The 22,215-nt window shown below is 46.4% G+C and overlaps 1 protein-coding gene across 3 annotated transcripts in view; it reads left to right on the top strand.

Annotated features, from left to right (window-relative positions):
• The window catches only part of ATCAY (ATCAY kinesin light chain interacting caytaxin), a 33,848-nt gene extending 12,531 nt beyond the window's left edge, over nt 1-21,317 (top strand). For 2 of the 3 annotated variants that reach the window (XM_087922560.1, XM_087922559.1), the window contains 10 exons: nt 1,516-1,574; nt 3,889-4,113; nt 8,471-8,656; nt 8,791-8,893; nt 9,743-9,874; nt 11,494-11,580; nt 13,419-13,517; nt 15,426-15,461; nt 15,582-15,620; nt 17,022-17,073. In XM_087922560.1, the coding sequence (XP_087778686.1) occupies nt 1,516-1,574; nt 3,889-4,113; nt 8,471-8,656; nt 8,791-8,893; nt 9,743-9,874; nt 11,494-11,580; nt 13,419-13,517; nt 15,426-15,461; nt 15,582-15,620; nt 17,022-17,073 (1,018 nt within the window). Of the gene's footprint in view, nt 1-1,515; nt 1,575-3,888; nt 4,114-8,470; nt 8,657-8,790; nt 8,894-9,742; nt 9,875-11,493; nt 11,581-13,418; nt 13,518-15,425; nt 15,462-15,581; nt 15,621-17,021; nt 17,074-19,390 lie in introns of those variants that run through there. The other variant, XM_026722458.2, reaches the window with a different exon arrangement.
• The last annotated feature ends 898 nt before the right edge of the window (nt 21,318-22,215 follow it).

The raw sequence follows: 22,215 nt of genomic DNA, 5'->3' as shown, positions 1-22,215 counted from the left end.
TCCTGTATTATTATGATTATTAACGCGCTCTGATGCTAAGGAGTTCTACTCTCCCTCCTCATCTGGAAAGAAATCTTTTCCAAATGCAAAACACAAGCAGAGGAGAGGAGTTTTGGTTTCAGTTTCAAAGCACCAAGCAGCTGTAGTACAGGACAGTTGAGCTAAGCCACACCCAGGCTCCTTGCTGTCTCCTTCTTGCTGACACAGCAAATACTGCTTCGGTTTCCAAACAGCCCTCAACTCTCTCTCACACACTGATAGGATGCTAACCAGATGAATACCCCCCTCTCTCCCTCCCTTCCCTCTTAGACTTATATACAGCCTCACAGTGCTTTACAGCCCTCTCTTTGCCTCCCAACAATCTGGGTCCTCATTTTACCCACCTTGGAAGAAGGACTGCAAACTAACTCAACCTTGATCTGGTCAGGATCGAATTGCTGGCAGCCGGCAGCCAGCCGAAGTAGCCTGCAGTACCGCATTCTAACCACTGCGCCGCCGCGACTCCTTACAGGCGGTTGAATGAGCGGGGGGATCTTTATAGGTGTCTGTGACTTTGAAGTTTTGAACTGTGCTGGGGATTGTGTGATGGAAGGGGCTTTTGTGTGTCGTTGGCTAAAGGGAGGTGGGCTAATCCTATTACGCTCTAAAACATCCCATCCCTTCTCAATCCCATCACCCCGAAGCCAAAGATGTTTAGTTTATGAATAAATTGGCCCAGATTTCTTAATCAATTAATTTTAACGAATTATAAATTACTTCCTTAATTTCTTAAAATCTCGAACTTGAAAGAGTTCTGCTGGAAGCTGTCCCTACTTTGCAGGAAATTGGGGTTGGAGCATGTTTCTCCCCTTACTCGTTTGGGGAAATATAATATTCTGCCTCTTTTAATATCCCTCCCCCAAATATTTCATTCTTCTGGGAGGGGGGCTTGGCTTCCCACCCCTGCAACGCTCTTCAATATTTATTCATGCATTTATTTGAAGCCGCTGTCTTCAACCTATAGATGTGGTTCCTGTTTATGGAAGGAAAGAGGAGTAGTTGCTGTCAGGATTCCAGCAATCGCCCAAATTAAATCATGATTCTCGAGCCAAACTTCAAAAAACTTCCAAGGATTCATTAGCGGCGACGTCCTGGCCCTGCCCTGTACGAAGCCAACTCTGGCCTACGTCATTTACAGTCCCCCTGGGACCCTATTTTGTCCCTCCTCCCTGGCGTGTCATAAATCAGATTCTCCAACTGAGCACGTTCGCAGGCTGGGTGAACATCAGTCACGTTCTCCAATTAGATATATTTGTGGGCAAAAGCTCTGGTAGTTTAGCTACAATCTTTTAAAGAGAAGAGTTGGAATGTTCTTTCGCTTTCTAACACCTCCCTGTTCTTCCAGATTTCCTTTTCCCCCCACTTTTTTTTATGGCAACTCCTAAAAGAGGCGTAGGAATGTTTGATGAGTTGACCGTCTGAACATTGGTTCCTTGGTCTTCCTCTCCCCTCCCCCCCCCACTGTCTCCTCTCTAGGCCCCTCCCAGAAGAAGCAGGCATGGAGTCCTTGGGAAGCCCTTCGGGGAACGTCTTGGGTGAGTAGAAGTGGAAGATCAACGGAAGTGCCCCATCTTCCCTTCGTGGGAATGTGGAGGTCTTGAGGCCGAGATGGAGACTTTCTAGGCCTTGGTACTCCTCTGGGCTGTGGGCAGCTGGAGGACTTTCAAGGCATGGCTCTGCCTCTCCACCCCCCCGTCCCTTTCCAGGTGGAGGGATTAGATGTGGCTCCACATCCTTGCAAGTATCCGTGTTTCTCCGAAAAACAAGCCCCTGTCTTATATTTTTTTGCCACCAAAAAAGACACCAGGTCTTATTTTCGGAGGATGTCCTCCACTGGCTAACCTCACTTGCACATGTCACCCCCCAGCTTCCTTTTCGCTGTCCGAGGCCTTCAGGAACTTCTTCTCGGCCGGCAAGGCCTCTGCAGCTGATAACGGAGCTCTGGATCGATCCAGAGCTTTCTTATCAGCTCCAGAGGCCTTTAGGAAAGCCTTGCCGGCCTTGCCGGCTGCAGAAGAAATGTCGGGGTGTGCAAGGCCTTCCACAGGTAAGTAGTAGGGCAGCTCCACCCCTCCATCCCCACCCTAGTTTAATTTTTACCTGTCCACTCTGGAGTGGGTGGTATCTTAATTAGGGCTTATTTTGGGGGGTAGGGCTTATATTGGGTGCACATGTAAAAATCAAGATAGGCTTTACTTTCAGGGCAGGTCGTATTTTCGGGGAAACAGGGTATGAATGGGAGGAGGGGCTTCATCTGCCTTGCTTTCCCACCATCCAGGGGGGTGTCTGGAGGTCCTTCTGACCCCAACACATTCGTTTTAGTTTACTTTACTTTATTGTCATTGCACCTCATACAATGACATTAAATGCTGTTTTTCGGTGTATGTTATATATGAAAAATATAAAACAAAAAAAAATACATATCCTTCACATTCTGTACATTGAATTGAAAACCCCTGACATTGCATTAATATTGCACTATAAAGCAGAATTCAACAGAGTTACTGCTCTGGGATAGAAGCTGTTTTTCAGCCTATTTGTCCTTTTTTATTATCCTGGACCGTCTGCCTGATGGTAATAGTTCAAAACAAGGGTGCCCAGGATGAGATGGATCTTTGAGGATGTTTTGAGCTTTCTTAAGGCAGCGGGAGCTACAAAGCTCTTCCAAAGAGGGGAGAGGGCAACCCTTGATCCTCTGGGCAATGACATTTACCTCTGGAGTGCCGTCCTATCTGCCCCTGTGCACCAGACAGAGGTGCAGGAAGTTAAGATACTCTCTATGGTGCAGCATTAGAAGGTCACCAGCGGTTTTTCATCCAGTTGTAGTTTCCTGAGCAGGCAATCTGAGATTTACCTGGAAATAATTTAAGATATGAGTGTTTTGGGGCACTTTGGGATTCAGTGTGCCAGGAAACTTGGTTGTTTAATGTTAGACTGACGATCAAGAAGCAAACAATACCACAATCAGGGAACCATGAAAGAAGCTAACAGGGAGCAACAGCTCAATCAAAGAACCGGCCAGACTACTTACCCCAACAGGGTAAACCACTAGAATATAAAAGGAGAGCAAACCTCCGCCCTTCTAGCACTGAAGATGTTACTTAGTTGGGTAATGAAACATCTGCAAGAAAACAAGCAAGCTCACAGAGCACCAAGGATCGTATTGTCGTCTCCTCCTCCTCCTCCTCCTCCTCCTCCTCCTCCTCCTCCTCCTCCTCCTCCTCCTCCTCCTCCTCCTCCTCCTCTTCTTCTTCTTCTTCTTCTTCTTCTTCCTCCTCCTCCTCTTCCTCTTCTTCTTCTTCCTCCTCCTCCTTCTCCTCCTCCTTTCTTCTTCTTCCTCCTCCTCTTCCTCCTCTCCACAAACTCCACTCCCTTCTAGCACTGATGAGGCTACCTAATGGCTCTGAGAACACCAAAGACCCCACAGTCCTCCCTCCTCTGTTTAAAACTGATCCTAGCTTTTAAATTAATTAACTGTTGATCAAACTCTGCAGGCTTTTAAAATCTGTCAAACTGCATTTATGTGCCACTTTTAAACCACTTTTGACTAATTAACGAGTAGAACGGCGTGCCTCCAGAATTTGTGGGTGTTCCATTGCTGGAGGTTTTTTAAGAAGAGATTAGGCCACCATTTGTCTGAAATAGTATAGGGTCTCTTGCTTGAGCTGGGGGGGGGGGTAGGGCTAGATGACCTCGAAGGTCCCTTCCAGCTCTATTCTGAAGTGAAATAAAACTTGTCCGTTAAACGTTTTGCAAAATTAAAATGCAATAAATAACCTTTCCCTCACACACATTTCTTTTGGGCTGCCCGACTTTTCACTTAATTTTTTGGTCCTTAAAACCCCACAGCTCCGCCGGGCTCCTTGCATTTTAGTAACGGGGCCCTTCACAAGAGGAAGACTCTGGTGGCCCCGGAAATCAACATTTCTTTGGACCAGAGCGAAGGCTCCCTTCTTTCCGACGATTTCCTGGACACGCCGGATGACCTGGATATAAACGTCGATGACATTGAAACACCGGATGAGACGGATTCCCTGGAATTCCTGGGAAACGGCAACGAGCTGGAATGGGAAGGTAAGAATTGACGGGTGATCTATTCCCGCCGGGTTTCCTATCAGGAGCGGCTGAGGTTAAAACTGGCGATAAGTTTGTGGAATAATTAGAATATTCAATATTGGTCGGGTGTGATTGGACACACAAGGCGTTTGTCTCCGGTGCAGAAGCTCTCGGTGTATAGAACAATAGCAATAGCGCTGGGACTGTGATGACCCAAAGGGGCGTGGCACAAAGGCAACACCGTCAGATAATCAGTAGGAGTCCCTTTATTAGCTCCAACTTTGCCCCCCAATGTCCTGGTTACCTTCTGGGCTGGAAAAAAACTCTCCCAGGAACAGCCTTTGGGCTGCAGAGAATCAAGTCCAAAACATGGTCAACAAAAACTGGAACTTACAGCCCAATCAAGGCAAAATGAGGTAATTCATCCAGCAGGGCAGGAGAAGGAATTCCAGACATGGCAGTAACTCAATACAGTTGGGAAGACACCGGGAACACAGATAATCGAAGTCAACACAAGATAAACTCATGTTTGCACGTTTGCTCCCAGCTGCTGCTGCACACAGCCTGCCTTTCTTTTAAACTCTCTTCCCACCTGTCGCTAATGAAGGGAATCAGGGCCCATTCCTCCCCCGTAAGCCATGCAACCCACGTTGCTCCCTTCTCCATTCCTCCCTGCATGCCCTAGGATGAAGAGGAGGTGGGCCTGGGTCTTCCTCTGAATTCCCTCTCCCTTGTTCTACCTCTTCCCTGCTCTGCCCAGCCGGACTTTGCCCTTCCTCAGTTTCCTCCAAAGTCAACGGAGTCACACTCCTGCTCCCTGTCAGCTGTTCGGCTTCCTCCTTAGATTTAGACTCTGACAGGGGCATGACAGAGACTTATATACTGCTTTATAGTGCTTTACAGCCCCCTCTAAGCAGTTTATAGAGTCAGCCTCTTGTCCCCAACAATCTGGGTCCCCATTTTGCTGACTCCAGAAAAAAGGACGGAAGGTTGAATCAACCTGAAGCCTGGTGGGATTCGATCTGTCAAATTGCAGGCAGCTGGCTGTCAGCAGAAGTAGTTTGCAGTACTGCATTCTTAACTCCTGCGCCACCAAGGCTCTTGCAAGCCACAAGCGATAAGTCACGATCGTAATTGTAACATACAATCATCATAAATCATAAGATAACAAACCACAAACTTAGGACTTAGAATAACTTTGTGGTCACTTGGTGAAGCGAAGTTTCGTTGCATGCAGCTCTCAAGGAGTCACCCCCTCCAATAGATGCTATATGAACACGACAAAATAAATAAAAAAATTCAAAATTATGCATATACCCACATATATTCTATGACACAGAGAAACAACATAATCTAGTTCGGATGTGGTGAGAAAAATGAATCTTGTGAGTTTTACCAGATAGATGGCACAGGCCAGCGATTTTGTTTTCAGAGGCGGGCCGGATTGGATAGACCAACGGGCCGGATGTGGCCTGCGGGCCGTAATTTGCCCACCCCTGGCATAGGGGAACAAAGCCGTTACAGAACCTGGTAGTCCTGCTAGAAATACTTTGAAACCCCTTCCCAGAGGGGAGCAACTGAAACAGACCATGAAGTGGGTGTGTGGGGTCTCTAACAATGCTTTGAGCTCTAAGCACAGAGTGCTTGTTAAGCAGCATCCTGGATAATGGGAATCGAGCTTCCTATAATCATCTCTGCTGTCCTCACCACTCTCTGTAGGGACTTTCTATCTGAGGTGCTGCGGCCACTGAACCAAACAGGGATGCAGTTTGTTAAAATGCTTCTCAATCGGGCCTCTGTAGAAAGTGTCCAGAACAAAGTGATAGTCATAAGATGCTAAAGGAATAGTTAGTAGAAAAGATGACAAAGATAATATTAATACAGCCCCATTAGAGGATTTGACATCCCAGGGCATGACAGCGTTGTGGGAATTCGTTGTTTAGCGGAGTGATGGCACCTTTGTGTCTAGTTGTTTTGGCGTGCCATTTTTCCTAGTTGGGATGTCTTGGAAGAAGGGTAGGCATTGAACCAATTTTAAAAAAATCGGAATGTGGTTTAATTTTATTAGGTTTGATAATTTTAAAACTTATTCCACAATAAAGAAGCCAGTGTGAGAACAACTAGTTCCCACAGCACTGTCTTATGCCCTAATAGGCTGCATCAACAGAGAGATAGCATGAAGGTGACGAGAAGGATCGATACTGGTTTCTGTTAGTGAGGCAGTAGGCACAGGCAAGAAAAATCAAATGAACAGGTATAGAACAGGTGGTTCCTGGCTCAGTAGTAGTAACTGGGAGAGGGATCTCGGAGTCCTAGTGGACAACCATTTAAATAGGAGCCAGCCGTGTGCGACAGCAGCCAAAAAAGCCAATGCAATCCTAGGTTGAATCAACAGAGGGAGACAATCGAGATCACGTGAAGTGTTAGTACCACTTTATAATGCCTTGGTAAGGCCACACTTGGAATTCTGCATCCACTTTTGGTCGCCACGATGTAAAAAAGGACGCTGAGACTCTAGAAAGAGGGCAGAGAAGAGCAACCAAGAGGATTAGGGGACTGGAGGCTCAAACATATGACGAACAGTTGCAGGAACTCGGTATGTCTAGTCTAATGAAAAGAAGGACTAGTAAGTGACTTGATAGCAGTCTTCCAGTGTCTCAGGGGCTGCCCCAAAGAAGAGGGAGTCAAGCTATTCTCCAAAGCACCAGAAGGCAGGAAAAGAAGCAATGGGTGGAAACTAACCATGGAGAGAAGCAACTTAGAACTAAGGAGAAACCTCTTGACTGTTAGAACAATTAACCAGTGGAACTGTTTCCCTCTAGAAGTTGTGAATACTCCAACACTGGAAATTTTTAAGAAGAGATTGGATAACTATTTGTCTGAAGTGTTGTAGGGCAGTGATGGCGAAGGTTGTGCAGAAACGTCGCACTCATGTGTGCTCATCAGGGGCATGCTCTGGAAAAGCCGAACTTCTGGGTTCTAGCGCGCATGCACGCCGCCCAGCTGATCATCGGACATGCATACATGCATGCTAGAACCCAGAAGTTCAGCTTTTCCAGAGAATGGCACTGCTGTGTGTGCGAAGGCACCACCGCGCTCCAGAAAAGCCGAACTTCCATGTTCTGACACGCATGCGCACCTGTCAATATGCTGGCCGCTGCGCTATGCGTGCCGGTTTTCAGCACTGCTACGCGTGCAAAGGACAACTGGCCGTCGGGTGCACATGCGTGCCAGAAACCCAGAAGAGAACAGGCAAGGCCGTACATGCCAGGCGACATGGCTTCACCTGCCACTTTGGGCACGCATGCCATAGGTTCACCATCATGGGTGTGGGGTCTTGTGCCTGAGCAGGGGCCTGGACTAGAATGGGTCACCAACCTTTTGGACCTCAGGGACCACCAAACTCATATTTTTAAATCCCAGGGACCACTAACTGGTTATGTGGGTGTGGCATAATTTGTGGGTGTGGCTTGGTGGTCATGTGACTGGCTGGGCATGGCTTGTATGTAAATATTATAAATATTTATATAAATATTGATTTTTTTTAAATTAAAAAAAGAGCAACTTTTACCCAAAATCAGATAAAGCAGGCAGGCAGATTGAGTTGCTCACAGAATCACAAATTCACTCAGAGATCTACCATTCTGCAATCTGCTACCTGAGTCTGTCACATAAAATTTGCTTGCAAGCAAACTCACAACATTAACTCACAACATTAACTCACAACACACCATGTATGTAAATATTGAATTTTTTATAAATAAAAAAAGAGCAACTTTTACCCAAAATCGGGCAAAGCAGGCAGGCAGATTGAGTTGCTCACAGAACCAAATTTACTTAGAGATCTGTGTTTCTGCCATCGGCTAGCTGAGTCTGCACTATTTCAGTCCTAAGGAAGGTTCGGCTCTGCTTAAAAGCAGAGCCCAGATCTAAAGATTAGCTAGAAAGCAAGAACTCCAACAATTTCCTGCTTTCTAGCTAATTTAAATCTCCTAGCACAGCAGAACAGCTGATGGTCAGAAAAAGGAAAAATAGCAAATTGAGAAGGCAAGTTTGCTGAGTAAGGAGTGAGTGGGCGGGGAGGGTTCCCACGGGCCGTGTGGGCAGCGCAGCCTTGTGTTTCTGCGCAGCCTGGATTAATTGTTTTGGGGGGGAGCTCTGGGGGTGACATTTCTCTGCAGACCACAAAAATTTTCTCACAGCCCACCAGTGGGCCGTGGCCCACTGGTTGGCGACCACTGGACTAGATGACCTCCAAAGTCCCTCCCAGCTCTGTTATTCTGTTATTCTTGCAGTCAACTGACTCCTAAGAATTTGTGATGCTGGGTCAGGTTATGCTTGCGGCTCATCCCATCTCCTGGGTTCTCTTCCTCAGACGATACTCCCGTGGCCACAGCCAAAAACATGCCCGGAGACAGTGCAGACCTATTTGGAGATGGAGGCGGGGAAGATGGCGGTGCCCCCAATGGCCGCCTCTGGAGGACGGTCATCATCGGGGAACAGGAGCACCGCATCGATCTGCAGATGATCAAGCCGTACATGAAGGTGGTAACGCATGGAGGTGAGGAGCCCGAGAAGCACCACCGGGTCTCCGGCTAAGTCTTGGGAGGAGAAGGGAGCAGGTCCATCAGGCGGGGAAGGGATCCCAGGGTCCGCTCAGCAGGTCAATCCCCTCCGTGCTTCTGTCTCTCTCAGGTTACTACGGGGAAGGCCTCAACGCCATCATTGTCTTCGCGGCTTGTTACTTGCCGGACAGCAACCTGCCTGATTACCATTACATCATGGAGAACCTCTTTCTGTAAGTGTTAGCTCTTCTGGGCTTCTGCAAAGGAGGAGAGGACATTTTGCTAAGGCCCCACTGGGGGAGCTGCCTAGGTCATCTCTACCACGGGAGATTTCGCATGAGGGGGTTGCGATCTCAAAAAGGATGGGTTTGCCAGACTCTGGCCCTTTGGGGGTGTTTAAAAGAGGGGTGCTTTGTCTTCCCGGACTTCAACTCCCAGAGTTCCCCAGCCAGCATGTTTGATAGACCAACTCCCAGAATTCCCCAGTCAGCATGTTTGATGGACTTCAACTCCCAGAATTCCCCAGTCAGCATGTTTGATGGACCAACTCTCAGAGTTCCCCAGTCAGCATGTTTGATGGACTTCAACTCCCAGAATTCCCCAGCCAGCATGTTTGATGGACCAACTCCCAGAATTCCCCAGCCAGCATGTTTGATAGACCAATCCCAGAATTCCTCAGCCAGCATGTTTGATGGACTTCAACTCCCAGAATTCCCCAGCCAGCATGTTTGATAGACCAACTCCCAGAATTCCCCAGTCAGCATGTTTGATGGACTTCAACTCCCAGAATTCCCCAGCCAGCATGTTTGATGGACTTCAACTCCCAGAGTTCCCCAGTCAGCATGTTTGATGGACTTCAGTTCCCAGAATTCCCCAGCCAGCATGCTTGAAGACAGGTGGACCTCAACTCCCAGAATCCCCCAGCCAGTCATGGGGGATTCTGGGAGTTGAAGTCCACCTGTCTTAAAAGTTTCTAAGGCGGAGAAATTCTGATCTCAAAAGATACTCCAACCTTGCAGGTTTTTGGTATACCTTTCCAGTCTCACTTCTCTTTCTTCTCTTCTTCTCCCCTTTCCTGGAAGGTACGTGATCAGCAGTTTGGAGCTGCTGGTGGCTGAAGATTACATGATTGTATATCTGAACGGCGCCACTCCACGGAGGAGAATGCCGGGCATCGGCTGGCTGAAAAAGTGCTACCAGATGATCGACAGACGGTAAGGAGGGTCCATCCCACCCAACACGGACCCTACGTTACCATCGGTTTGGTTGAGAAAGGAAAGGCTGACACACTCTCCTTGGGAGTGGGTGGGTGGGTGTATTTTCTCACATCTGAGCATTTTACTTACCTTCTTTTTAAGTGTGTTTGGCCTGGAATCCTCAGGGCCAGGCATTTATAATTGGGTTTTTGGGCCATAAATTTGATATATGTATGTATCTCCATCTCCATCCCTTTTTATCTACCCACCCACCCACCCATCTATAATCTATCTACTGTATCATTCTCTCTCTCTCTTTCTTTCTCTCTCTCTCTTATCTATCTATCTGTTCATTAATATCTATGTCATCTATTTAACCTCTCTCTCTATTCATCAATTTCTATCTATTTCACCTATCTCATCTCTCTCCCATCTCTCTCATGTCGTCTGTCTACGTCTGTCCTATCTATCTATCTATCTATCTATCTATCTATCTATCTATCTATCTATCTATCTATCTATCTATCTATCTATCTATCTATCATCTATCTCATATTTATCTATCCCTGTTTGTCTGTCTGTCTGTCTGTCTGTCTGTCTATCTATCTATCTATCTATCTATCTATCTATCTATCTATCTATCTATCTATCTATCTATCTATCTATCTATCTATCTATCTATCTGTCCATCCATCCATCCATCCATCCATCCATCCATCCATCCATCCATCCATCCATCCATCCATCATCTATCTATCTATCTATCTATCTATCTATCTATCTATCTATCTATCTATCTATCTATCTATCTATCTATCATCTATCTATCTGTATCTATCTATCTATCTATCTATCTATCTATCTATCTATCTATCTATCTATCTATCTATCTATCTATCTATCTATCTATCTATCTATCTATCTATCTATCTATCTATCTATCTATTCCATCTATCTATCTATCTATCTATCTATCTATCTATCTATCTATCTATCTATCTATCTATCTATCTATCTATCTATCTATCTATCTATCTATTCATCAGTATCTTCAATGCCATCTATCTCATCTCTTTCTCATTATCTCGTATCTGTCTGTCTGTCTGTCTGTCCGTCCATCCATCCATCCATCCATCCATCCATCCATCCATCCATCCAGTATCTGTCAAATGTATGGCCCAAAGACCCAATTATATATAGTCCTCTGTGTGTATCCAGCATGGAAAGGAGAATTATGCTGCACTGGGAGTGAAAAAAATGACTTCAGGACCCCCTAATCAACCATGATCGATGTATTTTTATAGCTTTTAAAAATAACAGGAACAAAAACAAACAGAGCACCAAGATCATCCTGACAGAAATACATACACAATGAAAAGGAGAAAAAACAACAGCAAATACCCTTCCAAGTGGTTTAAAAAAAAATAATAATGGAAAAAATAACAACAGAAAAAAGGGGGAAAATCTGGGCCACGTGAAAATTGAATTTAATAACATTTTATAGCTCGGTGCCTTAACCAACCTGGCTCTCTTTTAAGATTCATAGTGGCGCAGGATTGTTATCTGACTGAGGTGTAACCTAGTTTTTTATTCCCCACCCTCCAAACTGCATCGCCTCCATTTTTTTTTTTTTGCAGGTTACGGAAAAACCTGAAAGCGCTAATAATTGTTCACCCTTCCTGGTTCATTCGGACGGTGCTGGCAATATCCCGGCCGTTCATCAGGTAAAGGAATGAAAAAGCTGGAGGGAAACCGAGCGTCTTCATCCTCTTTGAACGGCCCCACACAATCCTTTGCGGGGTGGAGTCTGGGCAACTAAATGGAGCTGAGTGATTACTGGCTGGATGCCCTTCCTGTCGCCAAGGCGGAGTTGGAAGACTGCTGTCATGTTACCTCCCACCCCCGCTCTACTCCAAACCCTAGTTAAGGCCACACCTGGAATATTGCAACCGATTTTGGTCACCATGTTACAAAAATGTTTGGAAAAAGTACAGAGAAGAGCAACTAAGAGGACTGAAGGTCTGGAGACTAAAATATACAAAGAACAGCTGCAGGATTTGGGTTTGGCTAGTCTAGAGAGAAGAGGATTTAGGGGTGAGATGATAGCAATATTCTAGTTGAGCTTTATAGCTCCCGCTGCCTTAAGATAGCTCAAAACACCCTCAAAGATCCATCTCGTCCTGAGAACCCTTTTTTTGAACTATGACCATCGGGCAGACGGTACGGGATAATAATAAAAACAAGGACAAATAGGCTGAAAAACAGCTTCTATCCCAGGGCAGGAGCTCTGTTGAATTCTGCTGTATAGTGCAGTGTTGGTGTGGTGTCGGAGGTTTCCGGTTCAATGTGTGAAGGGTGAAGGATGTGTGTTTGTGTTCATTTTCATGGTCGTGATGTGCACTGAAGAGGGTGTTTGATTTCGTTGTCCGAGGTGCAATGACAATAAAGTAAACTAAACTATTTGAGGGGCTGCCCCAAAGAAGAGGAGGGGTCAATTAATTCTCCAAAGCACCAGAAGGCAGGACAAGAAACAATGGGTGGAAACTAATCGAGGACAGGAGCAACGTGGAATTAAGGAGAAACTTCTTAACAGGGTGGACAGTTAACCAGTAGGAGGTTTTTAAGAAGAGACTGGATAGCCACTTATCTGAGATGGGATATATTCTCCTGCTTGAGCAGGGGGCTGGACTAGAAGACCTCTGTGATGACCCAGGGTGGGATACAAAACAAACACAGTCACAGAAAACAGGTGAAGCCCCTTTTATTCCTTCACTTTGCTTCCAAGCTCCGAATATTCTTGACGGAAACCAGAAAAACTCCCACACAAACAGTTACAAGAAGAAGGAAAAAAAGCAACACAAACCAGGCGAGATAAGGGCTGGAGGATGTCCACAGATAACACACACTGGGAAGGACGCACTGGGAAGGACTTCCTCAAGAGAGGAACTATAAACTAGAGATATTTCCATGCTTTGTTTCCAGCACTCTCCCATACGCATGTCCGTCCTCTTATTCAGTTGTCACAGCTGCAGCCCATGAAGGGGATCAGGGCCCTCTCCTCCTGGTAGACCACGTCTCTCCCTTATCCACTACTCCCTGCATGCCCTAGGATGGATAGGGGATGGGCCTGGGTCTTCCTCCGACTGCCCAGCCAGCCTCTGCCCTTCCCCAGCCTCCTCCACGACCACCGGAGCCAGACCTCCACTCCCTGTTGACTGTTCCCCCTCCCCTTCAGAGTCAGTCTCCACCAGGGGCATGACAACCTCCAAGGTCCCTTCCAGCGCCATTCTACCCAATTCCCGCCACAAATTCCTATCACAAATGGCGATTGCGTATCTATAAGACCCCCGCAACCCTTGTAAACACAAGCTAGGGTCCAAGTGCTCAGATTGCGATCCGGTGAGTTCCGGGGTCGTGTGACCGTTGTAACTCTTGAGGATGAACCTTAGGTCATGTTTTCCAAGGCCGTTGCAACTTCGAACTGTTGTTCAACGAGGGGTTGCGAGTTCAGGCACTTCCTGTAGAAAGAAGCTAAAGCTAAGCCTCTCTTTTCTCTTTCCAGTGTGAAATTCATCAGCAAAATCCAGTATGTTCACACCTTGGAGGAACTAGCTCATACGATTCCCATGGAGCACGTCCAGATTCCAGATTGCATCCTGCAGTAAGTGTTGTTGTAATTTTGAGGCCCTCAGAACCACAACACTGTGAAATAATTACATCGTCTTCATCATTTAATGGCCCCATAATCCCTTGCGGGGTGGAGTCTAGGCAACTGAATGGAGCTAGCTAGTTTACTGGCTGCCCTTCCTGTTGCCAATGCGGAGTTTTATTCAGCAGATATATTCTCAGTGGGTCCAGAGAGAGAAATATCTGCCTCTGCCTAGGATTGAACTCACAGCCTCTTGATTGTGAGGTGATAGCTCCATCTCTAGGCCACCGTGCCATTCTTGCCCCTGTGAAAGAATTACCTACAGTAATTAAAATAAGAAAGGCTGCCCTTCTTCATTGGAGTGGTTCCAGGGTGTTTCCAGTTTCATTGTACACATGTTGTGCATTGGCAATAAACGTTTATTTGATTGATTGATTGATTGATTGATTGACTTGAGTTAACCCTAACCCACTGGTGGTCCGTGAGAAATTTTGGGTGGTCTGCAGAGAAATGTCCCCCCCCCCCAAAGCAATTAATCTAGGCTGCGTGGGAACACAAGGCTGCGCTGCCCACATGGCCTGCCCACCCGTTGGCCCCCACCCTTCGGCCAAGTGCAAACCTTACCTTGAGTAGAACCACACAAGCTGGAGCGACAAGGAAGGGAAATCCTCCCCAGGATGGCTTGCTGACGTCGATGGGAAAGTCGGTCCCATATTTCGGAGCTGCAGTAGTCGCCGGATTGGCCCTTTGGTCAATCCTGGAGCAGCTCCTCCAGGCCAGTGCACCCAGGTGTAGTAGCTGCTCCGGGGTGACCAAAGGGCCAGTCCTGTGATGCCTGCAGCTCTGGAACACGGGACCGACTTTCCCTCTGACGTCAGCAAGCCCCCGTCAGTCAAAATTCATATTCGTGGTCCGTGGGATTTAAAATTATGACCTTGGTGGTCCCTGAGGTCCAAAAGGTTGGTGACCCCGCAGTAAACGCGCTCGTTTATCGGAAAGCTGGTTTTTCCCATACCCAGCAGGGAACCTGTAAGTGCATAAGCCAGCTAATGGGAACTGTTTGGTGACTAAAAAACAGGATATGTTGTGAGCCATGGGAGAAGGCTCAGAGTATGGTCATGGTTTAAGCTTAACTGGTCTATTTTATTATTATTATTTTTATTGGTTTGTCAGACATGTACAAGAGAGCAAGTATACGTATGAAAACAAACAAGAACAAGGGAGTAAATACAGATAAATGGAGACAGTAAGACAGGGATGGTAGGCACGCTGGTGCATTTATGCACGCCGCCTTTAAGGACCTCTTGGGAATGGGGTGAGGTCCACAGTAGACAGTTTGAGGTTGAAGCTCGGAGGGGTTGAGGCTGTAACAGTTGAATCGGGTGGGGCGTTCCAGGCATTGACCGCTCTGTGGCCGAAGTCATATTTTCTGCAATCGAGTTTAAAGCGGTTTACACGGAGTTTGTATCGGTTGTTTGCCTGTGTATTATTGTGATTGAACCTGAAGAAGTCATCAATAGGCAAGATGTTATAGCAGAACAATTTTGTGTCTCAGAATGGACCGCAGGTGGTACAGTTCCAGATTGTCCAGGCCCCAAATTTGAAGCCTGGAAGCAATTGGGAATACTATTGTAAGTAGGGGAGTGGATTTAAGAGTGAGTAGAGGTCTGTATATAAGAGTTAGTTTGTCCTCGGATTATAGATTCCGCCTTCTGGGTTCTAGTTGTTCTGTGCTTCTGTTTCTTATCCTTGCTACCACATTGCAGGAGCTGCATGGGTATTGTATACATGCATCATGCTTTATATTACTGTACCCAAAGAAGTTACTTCCATAAAGGAAGTAATTATTTACTTGTGCTCTGGCTGGATCCCTGCAAACTCTGACAGAACCCCTAACCTTCTCCCTGCCTTTGGTTGTAGGTTCGAAGAGGAGCGAAACCAGGCCAGGAAAGAGCGGTATGTCTCCTTCGGGTGAGGCAGGATGGGGGGGAAAGAGGGGTGTCCCCTGGATTCGTGGGAGCGGGGGCCATTTGGGAAGGGGTCGTTTCATCTGCCCATGGCCTCCTTTCCTTCCAGGGCAGAAGGAGTGAAACAGGACGTGGCCGAGAGAGACAGGTGAGCTTCCCCGATTCCTTTTGGCCAACGCCATCCTGTTTCCTCATGCCAGGGAGGGTTGCGGGAGAGCTGGGAAATTTGAGGGAGGCAGGAATCCCTTTTCCACTCCCAGAGGCTGTTTGCAGATAGGATAGGATAGGATAGGATAAGGAATGGAATGGAATAGAATTACAGAATACAATAAGAATAGAATAAGGAATGGGATGGGATGGGATGGGATGGGATGGGATGGGATGGAATAGAATAGAATAGAATAGAATAGAATAGAATAGAATAGAATAGAATAGAATAGAATAGAATAACTTTATTGTCACTTTGGAATGGAATGGAATAGAATGGAATGGAATGGAATGGAATAGAATAGTATAAGGAATAGAATAGAATAGAATAGAATAGAATAGAATAGAATAGAATAGAATAAGGAATAAAATGGAATGGAATGGAATAGAATAGAATAAGGAATACGATAGGATAGGATAGAATAAGGAATGGAATGGAATAGAATTACAGAATAGAATAAGGAATGGAATGGAATGGAATAGAGTAAAATAGAATAGGGAATAGAATAGGGAATAGAATAGAATAGAATAGAATAGAATAAGGAATGGAATGGAATAGAATTACAGAATAGAATAGAATGGAATAGAATAAGGAATAGGATAGGATAGGATAGAATAAGGAATGGAATGGAATAGAATTACAGAATAGAATAGAATAGAATAGAATAGAATAGAATAGAATAGAATAGAATAGAATAGACAACAGCATAGCATAGCATAGCATAGCACAGTTGGAAGGGTTCTTGGAGGTCTTCTAGTGCTGGTGGGGAATTCTGGGAATTGAAGTCCACCCAGAATGTAAACCTATTAGGTAACATCATTAGTGCACGTTGATGTCACCTAGCTTGGTCATGAAATGTCTGCAAGAAAACCACCCAGCTCAGGGATCCTCAGAGACCCCACAGCTAATGTCCCCTTGCGCTTAATTCAAAATCTGGATTTTCCCCATCCTTCTGTTTTGAATCAAGCAACATCTTTTGTGGATTTCACAACGCAACTAAAGAGTGTTCCCTTTGCGAGATTCAGGAGTTGACTTCTCTGTGGGAAATACACTTGCATTTTCTTTCTGAAGGCTAACTCTGTAGTTCCGTCAACAAGGCCACCACCAACTACCAATTCTTATGTATTCTCTATATTATTTTATGTAATTATATAAACTGTTTTCAGCCTCGTGTCCAAATAACTTGCCATTTCAAAGGAGGTCTATGTGTGAGGCAATTAATTTCTTTTCTAGAGGGCTCAAAATATCTGGGGCAGCCCTTGGTGATTGTGGTATTTTAAAAAAAATAAAATAAATGCATTTCATAACATCTATCAATACTTTGTCTAATTTCCCAAACAGGACTGCCCTTCCTTCAGAAGATCAGGAAACAAGGTTTGGAATTTGTTTTTAATTAAAATTCACCTCTTTTTAATGGATTTTTATTGCTTTTTTTAAAAAAAAATAACGCCATCAGTTTTAATTTTTGTGTTTTGCTGTTTTTAATTAAACCACCTCTTAAGTTTGAGTATCGTTGTTGCTTTTCAACGTTTACAATCTTGTACCCTAGGCTAATGACCAAGAATGCCTTTGGTTGGTTAATCTGCGGTAGGACCTCAAGGCAGCTTTTGCCTGACTTGCAAAATAAAATATCAAAGATCTAGCTTTGCTCAAGGGTGGGATTTGAATAACTTAACCACCGGTTCTCTGGCTGGGTAGGCATGGCTGGTTGGTCATGTGACTGGGTGGGTGACGTCACTCATCGCACCCAGCCCCGCCTCCCAGCCAATTGCCTCAAAGGCAGAGGTAGGATTCAGCCGGTTGGGGCTAATCCCACCATTGGCTGGACCCGCCCCTGCCCAATTTTTTGGCCTGTTTTTCAGCCATTTTGGGGTCATTTTCACCCCTGTTTTGGCCCCCAAAACAGCCTGAAAAATGAGCTGGGGCCAGCCGGGGTGGGATTTGCCGGTTCGCCAAACTACGCAGAATCTTAACTACCGGGTTGCTTCAACCGGTGCAAACCGGCAGCAGCCAGTCACCTCTTGTCTTTACTGCAAAGTTAATATCTTCCTGTTGAAGATATTGTTTGGTTTCCTGTGCCTAAATCCCCAAGGTGCTTTTTTTTCAAGAGGCAACTGGACTTCCTTGTTTTGCTTTGAAGATGTTTCACTTCTCCTGTAAGAAGCTTCTTCAGCTCTTGGCCAGATGCTGGGGAATAGAAGGATTTATACTCCTTGCAGACCAAGCTGGTCATTTGTATCCTTTCAGAGAGTCATTGAGGCCACTTGGAGGTTTCCCTGTGTCCTCGGGGTCACCTGAGTGGTGCAAATGGGGGTGGAGCCTTCTTGGAACCGCTAAGGACGTCATCTGTCTCCGGTCTACAACAGGGTCCTTTCCGCAGTTCCAAGGTGATCCTCACAGATAAACCTCCAAGTGGCCTCAATGACTCTCTCACAGGATGCAAATGACCAGCTGTTTGCAAGGAGTATAAATGCTTCCCTGCACCTGGAGACGAGTGTCTGGAGCTGTGATGGTGAACCTATGGCATGCGTGCTACAGTGGCATGCAGAGCCATTTGTGCTGGCACGCGAGCTGCAGGCAGACATACCTCACTGCGCATGTGCGTGCCTCACGGCTGATTTTCGGCCAGTTTGAGGCCTTTTTCGGCCTCCCAAAGGCTTGAGGAAGGCTTCTGCAGGCTTCTACAAGCTTTGTAGGCCAAAATCTAGCCCGGTTTCGTCACTTCTGGTATTTTCAGAAAAACAGGTGACGAAACGGGGCTGGATTTCGGCCCACAAAGCTTGTAGAAGCCTGCAGAAGCCTTCCTCAAACCTTTGGGAGGCCGAAAAGGCCTCAAACTGGCCAAAAATCAGCTGTGAGGTGCAGTGCAGGTAAGGGGGCGGGCAGGGGTGGGGATTGTGTGCGCATGCGTAGGGGACGTGGGGTGGGATGCATTGCCTTCTGGGTGCTGGCACACGAGCATGCAAGCGCGCATACAATTTTTGGCACAGGAGCCCAAAAAGGTTAGCCACCACTGGTCTGGAGGAATGTCTCCAGTTGGGACAATTGTTGATTGGGCCATGTGATGGGGATGGTGGGTGCAGGGCAGTGGTGGTATTCAGCCAGTTTTGACCAGAACATTTTGACTGGTTTGGAGAACTGGTAGGGATTAATTTTGACTAACCCTGCCCACCCGCCCCCTGCTCTGACCTCTCACCTTTCCTATATTCTGCTGTTTATTAGCTTAGCTGATTTGCGCAGCAGAACAGATCGCCGTGGCTCAGCTGAGCTAAAAAAACAGCACAGCTAAAAAAAACAGCAACCTCCTAACCGGTAGGATTTTTTTTTTTTTGAAACACACCACCACTAGTGCAGGGGATGGATCTTTGAATTTCTCTTGGGGAAGGGACAACCCAGAACTGTCAGATTTGGGCTTCCCCAGATGTGCCAATGTGACTTCTTTAATAAATTCTTACTTGGATGGACTTGGTGTCAACTCGTAAAGCATTCCTATGCTTGTTTTTGAGTTGCCATAAGCAGGGGAGGGAGGAGAGAAAGCTTTTGAAGCTTGGCTTGAGGTGCATGATTCAATTAGGGCAATCGCTGGAACCCTAATGCTTTGTTTCTGAGTGCTGAATGGAAATGGGGAGTTTCATTGGAACGCTGACAGCTGGCGGGTTTCAAGGATTAACTCCGTGTAACTTTCTCCCTCTCCCTCCAACTTTTTCTAGCATGTCATGAATAAGGATGGAGAGACGGACGGACGCGGCTGAAGACAACCCTCCCCCTGATAAGAAAACACCCAACCGCCACACGTTCCTTTCCTGGCCCTCCGATCTCGTCAAACATCTCATCTTCGGACCATCAGAAGAAGCCACCCGCTGTTTCTCCATCCCTGAAGGCAAAGGCAAGACGAGAGACTCCATCCCACCACTGAGTTTTGCAAACGAAGGCGTCTCCTTCCAGGAAAGGCCTTGAGCACTTGAGTTTCCAGAGAGATTCTGCAGCCTCCATCGTAGTGCACGACCTTGGGCGATGATCGCATCGACTCCAAGAAAAACCGGAGAACTGGATGTTTTGTGTTCTGACCCAGGCTTTGTTCAAATTAAGAAAAAAACACGCCGTGTGTAAAATCAAACCTTTTTTTAATGCAACGCTGGGAATTATTTGCATACCCAGCCAAAAACTCATGAAACACAATTGTCTGAGATAAGACAATTCAGGGTTGTGAAAGGCTGCCAAGAAACAGACGTCTGCTTAATTAGAAGATAAACCAAAAGTAGTTCTAGCAAAGACAAATCAGAGTCCCAGGGCTGCGATGAAGAATCAGAATCTAATGAACTTCTTTGCTTCCTGCAAAGAGCACATCCCCGAGGGCTGGCTTTTATCCCTGATGGGAGCGGCAATCACCTCCCAGCCTTACTCCCGAGTCTCCCTCTGCTACTTCAGCTGCTCTTTCCTTCTAGCAGCCCTGGGAACAGGCTCCCCTCGTTCCTCTGCTTCACTGCCGCCAGACGCCAGAGGCTCCAGAGTCAGCCCCCAACTACCAGATGGTCCTGGACCCATCCCTGCATCGGACTCAGGACCCTCGTCCGAGTCCTCCCCAGACTCCCTGACTGGTCCTCTTTCATCCTCACTGTCCGATTCCTCTGCCATCCGCGCCAGCTGCTGGCGAACTACAACAGTTTGCATGGCGAGGCCTTTTCCTCCAGTGGCTGCAAGGCAGAAGCCAGCGAAGCGATACCAACCTGGAAAGCCCGTTTTTCCTTACTGGATAATTGTATATAAAGAGATGTTCACCTCCTGCATTGATCGGTCCCGCACAGCTTAAGCCTTCTTCTCCTTTCAGAGGTGGTTTGCCTAGGCCTGTTCCAACAGACGGAAACGCACGGAAAGTCCATCCCTCCTTAACCCTTGAATTGGGGAGGGGGGCTCGTGCTGAGATCCCCAGTGGCGGATAATGTGAAATGGAACGTAGATCCTAGTCTCCCTTTTCAAGGATTCTCTCTCTCTAAAATTCCCCCCCTCCCCCCCCGGAAACAAAGAACGTCCTTCAACTGTCCGCATCAAAATGCAAATAGGGCTTGGATTGTTTTTACGACGTTGGACAATCAATCCCTTTGTAGCCGGATGGGATAGGAAGTTTCAGACACACAGCAAGACTTCTTAAGACAAGCAAAAAACCAGGAAAGGAAGCAGACTTTAATCAGCCAAGTCAGAAAATCCACCTACTTAATATGTTTTCTGAAGTGAGACATCATATTTCAGTCACTGTTTTTCTTTCCAGCACAGTAAGCATGAGGAATATCCAGTGGGAATAAAAACACGGACAAAAGTGATTTAGTGGGAGAGGCTTGGAACAATTTAGGCACTTAATGATCAATTAATGGACTTGAAACACCACTCAGCTTGGAGATACACAGATCCCTCCCTCCCTTAAAACAAGATCTTTTTTCTTACCTACATCTCTTTGGATGTTACAGGAACTGGGCCTGGCTAGTCTAGGGAAGAGAAGGACCAGGGGAGACAGGAGAGCAGTGATCCAATATTTGAGGGGCTGCCCCAGAGAGGAGGAAGGGGGTCAAGCTATTCTCCAAGGCCCCTGAAGGCCAGACAAGGAACAATGGATGGAAACTGACCAAGGAGAGATTCAACCTGGAAATAAGGAGAAGAAATTTTCTGACAGGGAGAACCATCAACCCATGGAACAGAAGTTGCCCTCGGAAGTTGTGGGAGCGCCATCGCTTGAGACTTTCAAGAAGAGATTGGACTGCCATTTGTCAGAAATGGTGTAGGGTCTCCTGCTTGGGCTCGGGGTTGGACTAGATGATCTACAAGGTCCCTTCCGACTCTGTTACTCTGAATGTTACAACAGCAGTCCAGCAAGTCCTGTTGTTCAACACTGCAGGAACTGCGGTAGGAATTCTTGGTGGAGCTTCTCACCGAAACATTATTCCAGTCCACAAAGTTATAAAAAATGGGACTTAGGCAAAGAAAAGTGAACAGCAGAAGCCAACCAAAGGAGAATTTACTCGTCGGTGTGTTGCAAACTGGAAAGGAGTATCTCTGTCCTATTAGGAGACCATCCTCCATGCTGGTTTGTTCACGCGCAATCATTCAACATCTCAAAAGAGAGAGAGACAGACAGACAGAAATACAGAGACAGGGAGACACAGAGAGAGAGACAGAGAGTGAGACAAAAAGAGAGACAAACACACAGAGAAAAATGGAGACACAGAGAGAGAGAGAGACACAGAGACAGAAAGAGACAGAGACAGGAAGACAGAGAGACAGAAAGAGACGGAGACAGTCAGACACAGAGAGAGAGAGACAAAGAGAGAGTGAGTGAGACAAAAAGAGAAACAGAGAGAGAGAGAGAGAGAGTGAGACAGACAGACAGAGACTTCCCATTCTACTGTACACATTTTCAAAGTTGTTTTTTCTTTTAATGCATTGTAAATAAGCAGGAAAACGACAGTGGGGACAAATTGGAACTCTTACACTGTCGCTTGGACCGATGGCAAAAGAGACCGACAATTTCTGAAGCAGTTCTAGG

This window comes from Pseudonaja textilis, chromosome 1 (assembly GCF_049901715.1).
Source record: "Pseudonaja textilis isolate UNSWEBS1 chromosome 1, rPseTex1.2, whole genome shotgun sequence".
Lineage (NCBI taxonomy): Eukaryota > Metazoa > Chordata > Lepidosauria > Squamata > Elapidae > Pseudonaja > Pseudonaja textilis.
Note: the sequence above shows the minus strand (reverse complement) of the source record. Positions and strands in the feature narration are given on the sequence as shown.